At 38.8% G+C, this 12,744-nt stretch overlaps 1 protein-coding gene across 5 annotated transcripts in view; it reads right to left on the bottom strand.

Moving 5' to 3' along the window:
• The window catches only part of Dennd5b (DENN domain containing 5B), a 127,442-nt gene that overhangs the window by 49,319 nt on the left and 65,379 nt on the right, over nt 1-12,744 (bottom strand). For all 5 annotated transcript variants that reach the window (XM_034511622.2, XM_034511621.2, XM_076940923.1 and 2 more), the window contains 3 exons: nt 9,026-9,176; nt 5,145-5,238; nt 918-1,049 (listed from right to left, as the gene is read on the bottom strand). In XM_034511622.2, coding sequence (XP_034367513.1) covers nt 918-1,049; nt 5,145-5,238; nt 9,026-9,176 — 377 coding nt within the window. The remainder of the gene's footprint in view (nt 1-917; nt 1,050-5,144; nt 5,239-9,025; nt 9,177-12,744) is intronic.

The raw sequence follows: 12,744 nt of genomic DNA on the forward strand, positions 1-12,744 counted from the left end.
TAAGCTTGTCTCACACATATAAAGTGAGAAAGCATAAAGTTCTAGGTGGGACCTTGTCTAATTCACTAGACTACACTGATATTGAAAATAGCACTTTTATTGAATATGATCACAAGCTACCCCATATAAATGCAGTTTTGTGAGAGAATTATATGTAATATTCACTGATCTGCAACATAGTTAAGATCTTTTCCCTTAAGAACATACCACATGTATGAGCACAAGCAAGGCTTTATACGGGCATATACATAGGCACAAAAACATGTTGCTTTTCACATAGGAGTAATATTCTTCACATACCTTATGAGTGGCTTAACATCATGATGAGAGGAAGACAACAGCTAAGGGGGATGAACTTCATAGCCTGCTATTTTGAAACAGCCAAAGTAGTGGCAAGAAACAAGAAAGAGGCTGCTTCAAAATGAGGTGAATAGTACAAACTGACTCCATTGTCCTCTGACTTCTATGTGTATACACACACGTACCCCAAGGCTCCTATATCACCGATGCTATGGGCCATGGAGACTTCATGAAGGTTCATGGCTTCAGTGAAGAACATATTAAGTCCATGCCACAAGAAAGTTTTTTGGGGGAGCTTGGAGAGGTGGCTCAGTGGTTAAGAGCACTGGCTGTTTTTGCAGAGGACCTAGGTTTGATTCCCAGTACCACATGGTAGCTCACAAGCATCTGTAACTCCAGTCCTAGAGGATCTGATGCCCTCTTTAGGCCTTTATGGGCACTGTCCACATGTAGTACACAGACATACATACATGTGAAACACCCATGCTCATACAAAAATAAAATAATAAGCTTTCTTTTTAGAGAAGTTATAGGCACAAATGGGGTTGGTTCATCCCATCTTAGATCCACACACAGTATAAACATGAACACACACTTCTTAGCAGCAGAGTACGTACCTTCATTCTGCATTCTTTTAATAAGCCTTCTACAAATTTCCAGTTGGTTTGTGCAATCACAGCAGGTGAGAGATCTGACAGTTTTGGTTGCCTTAGGTTTTTCCCTAAACTTCGTGCCTCTTGCATATATTTCTAAAAATCAGGAATATTTTAATGTATTAACATCATATATTCTTTTCTACTTACACACACACATACAAATACAAGCAAGATGTAAAAGAAAGCTGTAAGTATATGTGTATAACAGCAACTAAGATTTTAGTGCTCTTGATAGAAGGCAGAGAATGTGTGTACTCTTTCTGAAACCAGTTAACTCTTGTGAGAGAAGAGTGACAGAAACTTTATTAAGTTGAAATGCACTCAAAATTAGGGGTTTCATTGAGTTTAGTCTTTTTAATGGGACCACCAGAATTATGATTAGTTAGGATCAAGGTAAGAGAAAAGAACTTTAGGTGTCTAGTCTGAGGTTTCACAGAAATGGAGTTGTTCTCAGGTCACTGACTTCCTCTGTTCTACTCCTCTCAGCAGAGACTTTAAATTCCTCAGTCATCAAGGGCACTAATCTTCAGACAAACCCTTAGCTCTGAGTTTCGACAGTATCAGAATTGTGTTGCAGCTAATTTTTATGACCTCAGTCATATCAGCTAATGTCTACTAATGATGCATCTCATTGTATGGTGCATGCTATCTAGCTCACAGAAATGGCTAAAAAGCATCATGTGCTTCTAACACTGGGATGAGGTAGATGGGAAGACTCTAAGATGTTTACATAACACCTTCCCTTGCTTTGTTCTATAATCCCTAGTATTATGTCCAGAGTCCTCTGTTGATATTCATTCTCATTCTCTCTCTCTCTCTCTCTCTCTCTCTCTCTCTCTCTCTCTCTCTCTCTCTCTCCCTCTCCTCCTCCTCCCTCCCCCCCCCCAAGGTTCTTGAACTTTATTTAGTGAATTTCCATAAAAGCCAAAAACAGGGAAAGGGGTACAGCTCTGTTGGTAGAGAGCTTTCGTATCACGCACAGGTCTTGGGAGCAATCCTGAGCACCACGTAAACCATGTTTGGTGGTGCATACCCATGGGCTGGGCACTTGGAAGGTGAAGGCAGAAGGATCAGCAGTTCAAGGTCATCTTTGTTTACATGGCAAGTTTGAGTCCAGGCTGAGATACTCAAGATCAAGTCTCAAAACCATAATAGTAAACCAGCAAGCAAGCAAACAGAACACTGCCCCTCCCCTAACCCCCTACCTCCCCCCCACTTGTTAGTGGAAAACTATGTTCTCTGTGTCTGTATGCTACCTGAAAAACCTCATCTAGACTTTTGCATCAAGATGACAAGGCATAATCTCCAAAAGATCCAAGTGTCTTAAGACTACATTTTTGAAGAATTGCTCTAAATCATATAGTAAAACTAGTATTTTGTTGAGGGAGAAAGATTGTAAGCTAGTGAACTCATACATCCACAGACACAGATGTAAATCCACCCTTATTAGCTTAAGGGGAGAATCTGATGAGAAGCTGATGATATGTAAACTACTTTACATTCTTTAAATGTATGAGAATTTGTTTCCCTTTTAGAGGAAAATTAACCTGTTAGAACTGCTGAAAATCTTACTGATTAAGTGGTCAGTTTCTCTCAATGTTATGACAAAAGGCAACATTAACAAACTGATATAGCCTTTTCCCAGTCTAATACTTTAAAGAATCACTGAGAAAGCAAATGAATTCCCCAAGAAGCAGTTTCTTCAGCACCTATGTGTACTTATCTATTTTAAGTATTATTCAAATGAAAAAGGGGTTGGGGGAGGAACTGAGTTTGAGAAACCTGTTATCAGTAGGGCATTTAAATGTAGCAATGGGCATATATACATACTGAAAGTTAATTTTCAAGTAAGTAAATGTAGGAAATAAAATCAGTTTCAGAAAAGTCAATCTGAGCTCCAAGGCAGCATTCCTATATGAGAATTAGATTTCATTTGGGGACAGTATCAAAGGCTAGATATGAAGATTGGTAAAAATAAGTTATTAATGTTTAAAGAGTTTTCCCACTGAAAGTGTAGCTCAATTGTAGAGTGCTTGGCTAGCATGCACAAAACCCTGATTTGAGCCTCAGCACCATATAAAAACTGGGTGTGGTGGGGTTGGTGAGATGGCTCAGTGGTGCTGAGTGTTTACTGATATTGCAGAGGACTTGAGTTTGGTTCTCAGCACCCACTTCGGACAGTTCACAATGCCTGAAACTACAGCTACAAGAGATTCCAAGCTCTCTTCTGGCCTCTGAGGGCACTGTATTCATGTGTTATTCACATAAGACAGGCAGGCAGGCAGGCAGGCAGGCAGACAGACAGACAGACAGACAGACAGACACACACACACACACACACACACACACACACACACACACCCCTAAAACAGCTGGGTAAGGTGGTGTACACCTTTAATCCCAGATCATGGGAAGCACAGGCATGCAGATTCTGTGAGTTTGAGGCCAGTCAATAATAAGGTTGATGTCTTGTCTCAAAACAATGACAGCAACAACCACCACTACCACCACCCAGAAAAGACACCAACCAAAGATGAAGCAATAAGCCATTAGTAAATAAATATGAAATTGCAATGTTGTTCAATAAACACTGAACTAAGTGCTCTTTAAAGAGCAATCTTATGTAAATGTAAAGGACTAACACAATGAGGCAAAAGTTGTAAGCCAGAGTCTTAGAGTATTTGTACCCTCAGGTGAGCAGTGGTTAGAGCAGACTGGTATGCATGATTAATGGGAAGAGACTGAGCCTGGACATTAGGAGTCCTGTGCTACAGGCTCAGCCTTGCCTTTGTATGTCCATTTAACTGTGAGCAAATTTCTTGCTTGTCAGCTAAATTATGTCAAGTTAGACAAGAAGACCTCAAAGGTTCCTCTTAGCACTAACACTCTATGACAATGAGTTTTCTGAAACACAAAATGTAGACCAGGAGATTAAATTAAAACATTACAGAGACAAACAGCTAGCAAAAGAAAAGCTGATATTCAGCCACTTTTGCACTTGTGAAAAAAATGCTTAAAATAAGAAAGAATTATAATACATTCCTCTCCAACTTAAGAAAAGCAATTTGTTACCGAGGATATATATACATGTAAATATACACATACATAAATACACATACACACAAATATATACATAAGTACCCAAAGACTCAGGAGTCGAGTGTCAATTTTACTGTTAACATTATAGACTTGCCTGTGTGAGCACATTCCAGCAAAAACGGGCAAACAGGCTAGATGAAGCAGAGATCAAACATGCTACATGCACTCTTATGTGTGGGCCATTCAAGCAATCTTGTGAAGCACTTTCAAGGCAAAGGACATACCAGGCAGCATTCAGAGAAGGACTTTTTAGGAAGCCGTGCAGGAGGACTTGGGCCCTGATCCCACTCCCAGAATGCCATGGAGTTCTGGCAGACCAAAAGTTCCCCGGAAGGCTAAAATGATGGCGATGTTTCAATGACAGAAAAGTAGAAAAAGGAAAAGAAAGAAAAAAAAAAAAAAGCAAAGATAGAAAGAGAAGCAAAACCTGCATGCACATGATATGATGACAAGGGGCGGGGCAACAGAGGAGAGGCAATGAACAGGAAAGGCTCTGAAGAAAAAGCTTAAAATCACACATGTACGAACACAAGTACAGAAAGTAAGATTTGGAATGGTGCTTTCTTTTGTATTTCTATACATTTGAGCTCATAAAAGAGTTAACAGAAATTCTGAGTGCATTTTCTTTTCTTTACAAGAAACCAAGTATTGTTTATACCTAATTTGAATTTTATTTTCAATGAATACAAATAGAGCACAGTTAATCTAAGAACAGCTCTAGTATATCTAAAAATGGGGTCCGAAAACCAAGGACAAAAAATATGTTAATGTATCTTTACTAACTCTGCCTATTTGAAACTTAGATATAGGTGCATCTCAATACTTCTCTCTTCAGGAGACCTAATGGCCAAAATTTTACCCTAAACAAAGCTTCTATATGATTTAACACATAGAAATAAAGCCCTATCTTAGATGAATAAAAGGATAAAACTGGCAAAGTGTTTTCTGCTACACTTCAGTTCAAAAATAATATTTTAACATCTAGATGAATTGCTTTAAAAAAGAACTTGAAAGATTATGCATAGTGACACCTCCTGGTGAGTTCTCTGACCTCTGCATCCTGGGATCCCAGACAGCCAGACCACATACCTCCCGTAAGTCACTGTCCAGCCCAATGTGTTCCGAGCTCTGGCGAAGGCGCTCTTTCCTGCGCTGAGCTGTGGCACTTCGACTCACCCAGCGACTAGAAAGTAAATATACCCAAGACAATGTAGATTTTAAAAAAATAGCCAAATAAAAAGACATGGAATTTATTTATTTATTTATTTTTTTAGAAACAGAAAGAATGAGCCATTCTGCACAAAAGGCTGGCAACAGCTGTTTTTTTCTTCTCTGGTTTGCTTGGTTTTTTCTTTGGACAGTCTTGCTGTAAAGTTTAGTCTGGACTTGAAATCATGATCCTCCCATCTCTTGTGCTACCATACCCAGCTCTTTCAATCAATTCTTTTCAAAATATGTTTAAAGTTGTAATTTCAGACACCATGACATGAATGTGGTTCTGGCTCCTCTTCCAGGACTGGAGTGTGGTTCCAGCACCTTGGGCAGCTTACAACCACCTGTAACTCTGGTTTCCAGTGATCTTTAGTCACATGGCACATACTCTCACAGACACATGCACACAAGCATTTAAAAAATAAATAAATAATTGAAATTTTAAAAAGAAGGTACTAAATGTTACATACTTTCTAAACCTAAGTTTCTTTTGTGTCAGGGAGCTAGAATGTGATTGCTCTGGGTTCTAAAATTGTATGATTGTGTTTCTATAAAATGGTGGCCTGTATTATAAAATATTTTATAAAAAAACTTGTGTTTTAAATTAAAACATTTTTAAATTTATTTTTATTTCATGTGCATTGGTGTTTTGCCTGTGTGTCTGTCTGTGTGAGGCTATTGGGTCCTCTGAAACTAGAGTTACAGACAGTTGTGAGCTGCCATGTGGTTGCTGAAAATTGAACCCAGGTACTTCAGAAGAGCAGCCAGTGCTCTTAATTCCTGAACCATCTCTCTAGCCCAGCTTCAGAAATCTTAAATATTTCCATCTAATGTGTGAATGCCTGCCTCTTGTTACATTAGCTCTTCTGTAACTTGATTCCCATGTTCAGACCTCATGTGTTTTTTTTTCTTTTGGTTCTGGTCTAAGACTCAAGAAAAATCACACAAAGTGCTCCAAAACTAGTGCCCTTTCCTCTGTAATGATCCTCTCCCTTCTTACCTTGCTCAACAGAGCCCAGACTTGGGGAAAACTGTCCTTGATCCCTTGGTCTCATGCCATACCAGTTCCCAGTTTCCTTTATGCCACGAATATCTCCTTATGCCCTCTATCAACTCTCTAGTCTCAACATTTTCCATTTCACCCTCAAGAGCTACCACTCAACTGATGAATGTAGGACAAAATGTAATTTCTACAGCTTATTCTTATAAAAACTACATGGCATAAATAGCTCACAAAAACTAGAACATAATTAATATAGAAAATGTACAAAGGCCTAAGTGCAGATCTTGGCACAGAGGCCTTGAAAATCATGATCCTCCTGTGGGTGAAGGAGCTTGCCTCCAAGCCTGGTGACCTGCTGAAGTGAGAGGGCTGACTCCCAAAGGCTGTCCTCTGGTCTCTGTATGTGCACCATGGCACATGTGCACTCCCCCTAATAAATGTAATCTTAAAAAGGAGAAATAGTACTGCCACAAAAATAGCTGCTAATACAAATTTCACAGGGACTAAAAAAACGAGGGTTAATCTAGGCACAGGGCACACGTCTATAATCTTATCTCTTGGGGGGTAGAGACAAGAGGACAATGTATTTATTGTAGGCCGGCAAACTACCTGATAAGATTTGGTCTCAATAAACCCTAAGCTAAACCAACTAACCAATGAGAAATCTGAAAGAATCTTCTCAAAACAAATTAGGGTTAATAGTTTGGTACAAATAAACACTAAGAATATGAAAAAATATAAATTTGTTTCAAAAACAGGGAAATGAACACTGTTTAAGAAAATTACTGAGGGAAGAGAGCTTGAAGCTGCAGCACTTCCATCAGGCTACAAGCACCATGGTTGTGCAGGGTATAGGGTACCAGTCAAGGCAGGATGGTGTGCAGTGGGATGACAGCTGAGGGAGCAGAGCTCTGTGGAAGACAGAGGATGCTGAGTAGGGCTGGTGTTGCACTGCCTAGGGCTGGGGCTGGCAGCTGCCTGGAGCTGCTGCTAGTGTTGCCATTTGGGCTCTCCCCCTTGCTGGGAGGAGCTGGGGCGGGGAGCTGGGGGGAGGAGAGCACTGGGCCTTGGTGCTGCCCTGTGCTTAGGTGGTGCCATGGTGGCGTACAACAGACTGGAGCTTGGGCAGGTCCTGTCCCCAGATATGCTACCCAACCTCATGATCATCCTGACTCTGAGCAACAAGATATCCAAGATGAAGTACTCCCTAGTTTCCGTCTCTGCTTATTTTACTTTGTTACTGGAGAGAAAGGTACTCAGTGGCCTCTAGCCTCATACTTGTTATATAATCCAGGCTGTTCTTGAAGTTGGGCTGCTCCTGTCTTAGACTCCTTTGTGCTGGGATTACAACCGTGAGCCATCATGCTTGATATAAATCATATACATCTATATATTTATTGTTTTTTTCTTGTGCTTCAAAGTACTTTTAATGTTGTTATGTTCATTTCATTGCTAAATCTGCCTGCCCATCCAAAACAGTCTGTCTATGTCGCCCAGATTGGCCTTGAATTCACCTCACTTACCCAAATGTTAAGATTACAGGTTTGTACCACCAAGCTGGATTCACTGTTAAATCTCTAACCAGGACAGTCCTCATATATACTAGTGGTACCACCAATACTTACCAAATGAATAATAATAATAATAATAATAATAATAATAATAATAATAATAAAAATACAATGCTATCAAAGGGAAATAAGAACTGTCAGCACAACAGGATACTCAGTTATATCAAAGTGATTCAAACAATCAGAACATTTTATAAATAAAAGGAAAATAAAGTGTGAGATCTAGAGATGTAGCTTAGTTGGTAGAATTCTCACCCAGCATGAACAAAGCCTTCAATTTCATCTCCAGCACTATATAAAACATGTGTGGTACCACACATCTGCAATCCCACCACTCTAGAAACAGAGGCATTATGAGAATTGTGCCCAGCTCCCTGTCACTGAAGGCTCAAGGATCACTGTAAAAGACAGAATGAACTAGGCAGGGGTGGCTCACACCTTTAATCCCAGTGCTGGGAGGCAAAGGCAGGTGGACTCACTGAGGTGAGTACAAAGCCAGCCTTGTCTACAAAGGGAGTTCCAGGACAGCCAAGGCTATACAGAGAAAGCATGTCTTAAAAAATTAACCAGCCACCCAGTCAATCAACCAACCAAAAGACTTGTGTGTGTGTGTGTGTGTGTGTGTGAAAGAGAGAGAGAGAGAGAGAGAGAGAGAGAGAGAGAGAGAGAGAGAGAGAGAGAGAAAGAAAGAGAAAGAAAGAGGTCAAGGAGGACTATTGTTAAACTGTTTTTCCATCCAAGACTGGGCCATTTCATAAATGAACTCACAGTGACTGTGTTTGCTTGTATAAGAACAAGCCAGTCAACCTTCTAGCATGGATGGGGAAGGGACTCATGAAAAGTAATTTGCAGTTCATGTGTTTGTGGCAAGGTTTGGATTAAATACTGAATTCCAGCTCAGTTGCAACAACAATAACAAAACAAAACAAAACAAACAAAACAAAAAACCAAACCCAAACCATGTGCCTATTTACAGTTTTGTAAAACAAAACAAAACAAAACAAAACAAAAACCAACTGGTCTTTAGAGTCTTTTACCTAACAGAATTAAAAGTCAATTCAATCTAGATTAATATGGTGATTAAAAGACATAAACATATAAGATATTTAACGCTCACACACTGCCTAGTTAACACTGTAGAACCTTCTTTCATTCCACTAATCATAAGTAAAATGCATGCTTACTTGTTATTGGCTGGTCCTGTTGCCAAGACATCAGACTGTAACTTTGGAAAGAACCCTTGCTCGTATTTCCCTTGACCAATTTTCATATCAAGTAGATGTGGGTGGATTGCAGTGTGATCCATTTTCATCAGTCTTTGTTCAATTGACTGGGCTATAAATTAAAGTTATATTAAATTAGAGACATTTCAATCCTAAAAACATACTGAATCATATACTCATACACCTACAGAAAAGTCATTCAGACACTCTAAAACTGTTTTTTTTTTTTTTTTTTTTTTCTTTTTTCTTTTCTTTTAAATTTGAGACAAGGTCTCACTATGTAACTCTGGCTGTCCTGGAACTCACTGTGCAGACCAGGATGGCCTGGAACTTACAGAGATCCACCTGCTTCTGCCTCCTGAGTGCTCGGATTAAAGGATAAACAATTGTTTTTTAAATGGGAAATTCAATATCTTTAACTAAAATACAGTTATAAGCATGGTATTAAAAAATAAGATAGCAAACAAAACTCTTGAGCTAAGTCAGTGTAAGGAGAGGAAAAGACGCAAGCTCAGCTGCCCCTGTGTGTGCAGGTGTCTAGTAAATATTCATGGCTCATCATATACAGGAACAAGGAACTGCATGAAGTCTACAATCTCACTTTAGGGAAGTCAGGGAAGAAGTAAATAAGAAGTAGGCATTTTAAAAATGTCCAAATTAAAAAAGTCCCTGGACTTTTCAAGAATAAAATAGGTCAAAGATGAAGGAGGATTTCTCAACAAGTCTATTCTAAAATACCTTCAATTTAGTGGGGGTGGGGGTTCTCTCAACAAAAGTGATTTACTTCAGGAAAACAAAACAACCCTGATTTTAAAAATGATTTTATCTACTAGAGAAAATGTATTATTAGAGATGAAAGACTAACAACCCTCCAATCTTTTGCTTGAGGATTATTAAAAAGGAATAACAGATTGGAATCAGAGTTATGTGGTAAACAGATCCCTGCAAGAATAATGATTATGTTGCTTAAGAGACAAAGGTAACTTTATGCTGCTCTCTGCCAGCAGACTGAGAGCTGGTCATTCTCCACACCTAGGCTAAGCTCCACTGGAAGATTCTGCTCAAGACCTTTTCTGTTCTTGTCAGAACAATGCTTAATACTGCCTGACACCAGACCACAGAAGAGGCAGAAGAGCTGTATGACAAAGAAAAACCAGAGTGTGACACAGGACCACAGGAGGGCTCCACCCAGACACTCTGTACATAGATGAATGCTGCTTGCCATGACCTAAAACTTTAAAATGTTGAGATGTACTTCTCTTAGAGACAATATGAATTTATCCCAACCTTCTTTTATTGTACTTTTGTTGTTTTTTGAGACAGGGTCTCACTATGTAGCTCTTGTTGGACTAGAATTCTGTATAGACCAGGCTGGCCACAACTCAAAGAGATTCACCTTGCCTCGGCCTCCTAAGTGCTGGGATTAAAGTCCCAAGTTTTTATTGGACTTTTAATGTATAGCTTGTGATTTTTCTTAAAATACACTTTAAATGTTCTATTGTATGCATAGAGAGACCCAAAGGTTTTAATATGAAATATCATTTAATCTTCAGTGATGTCCCCTCAGCCTATACAATTTTAGTTATAGGTCCCCATGTTTCATAATATTTAATCAGTAAATACTGTAAGGGAAATGTTTGCACAATGGACATTATAGCAAAACCTACACATATGCTTCCTGATATTTATAAACATAATTAATTGACAGTTTTAGCATATCAATGTCTAGAATTACAGCATAAAATTATAAAAAGTCTTTCTCAATTTTATGTTGCATGAAGTATAACAAAATCCCCTTTATGCCACTGACAGCTTTTGTCCTCTTAAAAGGAAAAGGAATTTCAGTTTTTTCCACCTGACTTTCAATGACAGAGAAATCTATTTAATAATTACTTTCTTTCTTTTACTTGGAAAGGTTTTTTTAAACTTTGTTTTGAAATAAGAATCATAATTCACAGTTACTCTAGACTTTATATATAAGATGCCACAGGGAGCATACAGCAATGTAACTTTTTGGTAATTATATTGCCAGAGAATACTGAATATTCAGAAATTATCAAATGCTTGCTTTGTGAGGTTAGGGGTCTACTGTTAAAGAATTTCAAGGTATGAATCAATATTGGTTGTGGTGATTGGTAAGGAAAAAGTAAATTATATTCCTATCCAGTTTTTGTTTTTCTACATAGAAATCGTAAGACTATGGGGCCACAATGTCAACAGCAGATAGCCTGTGCTTTGTAAGTTCACCTGCAAATCAAAATTCTTTTTGGTTAGAGGTACAACAGCAACAGAAGCACACGAACACATACACGCCAAAGCCAGCAAGAGTCCAATGCCAGAAATAACACCCATCTCTATGTTCTCTTTTTTTTGAAGGGTAAGGAAGTGAAATTTTACCTGAAGAAAGAAATAACTGAGCCAGGCCTGGTGATACAGGCCTGTAACCCCAGCTAGTCAGGAAGCCAAGGAAGGACGATTGTGGGCCCAAGACTTTCCTGTGCAATTTATTAAGACCATCTCAAAATCAAGAAGTCTAAACATCGGTAGCATGCTTCTCCGCCATGCCCAAGGCAAGCATTGAGAACACACACATACACATACAGAGAGACATACAGACACACGGTGGGGGGGGGGGGAACACCAACAGAGACAGACAGACACACATACACACACACATACACAGAGAGAGAGAGAGAGAGAGAGAGAGAGAGAGAGACAGACAGACAGACAGACACCTGTGAGGGATAGAGGGTACCATAGACAGTCTTCTTTTACTTTTTCAAGTCTTTAAATTTCTAGGGAACTATGGTCTTAACCTAATCTTATTTTCTGAAATGCTAAGTCTCTAGTGGTATATTTTCAGGAAGTTCACACAATTTCTGTGATGAGAGTGGGATTATCAAGCTCCAGGAGGCAAAAAGAAAATCCATTTTAATTAGTAAGATTTTTCCAGAGGCACATTAAGCTAAGGAATTGGTACTTAATTCCATTTTTAAAAATTCTGTCAGGAAGAGAGGAATGAAATTTTCCAAATGAGGTATTTATGTAACTATTAAAAGCATCGGAAGTCAATTCTTCGAGCAAACAACTTCACTTATTCTGTCTCCTCAGGTTCTAGAAACACAGAGGCACTTGCCACTTCCTGAAGGGGCTCTAGGAAGTTGCCCTTATACATGGGAATACAGAGTGATGTTGAAGACTACAAGCATTGCATATGTTATCATTTAATACTTCTTTCCTTGATAATACTAAAACAACTCTATTCCTCTCATGACTGAGCCATTTAAATAGAGATGAGAAGGTGAGCAGTAGAAGCAGGGCAAGAAGAGCTTCTTATCTGCTGTGTCCTTGTGAGCCAGTAGGAAATCTGGTCTAAATTTAAAAGTGCCACTTTTTATTGAATGAAAATAAATAAATGAAGAGGCACTTGTGTGATATGTATCTCTACTCAGCAAAGAATGGTTGGGAGCAAAGCATAAATGTATAAAACTACATGAATTGGGACATTTTATGTATTTGTTAATGAATAAAACCGCTAAAAAGATTAGGGCTTTAGATATTAGAAATCAGTCAGATTTGGATCCAATTCATGGCTCTACCAATAACTTGCTATAGAACCACAATCAAGTTCTTTAATGTTTCAGTTTCCTAACCCACAGAATGAGAAAATATCTATGCAT

Source organism: Arvicanthis niloticus, chromosome 9 (genome assembly GCF_011762505.2).
Source record: "Arvicanthis niloticus isolate mArvNil1 chromosome 9, mArvNil1.pat.X, whole genome shotgun sequence".
In the NCBI taxonomy this organism is placed as follows: Eukaryota; Metazoa; Chordata; class Mammalia; order Rodentia; family Muridae; genus Arvicanthis; species Arvicanthis niloticus.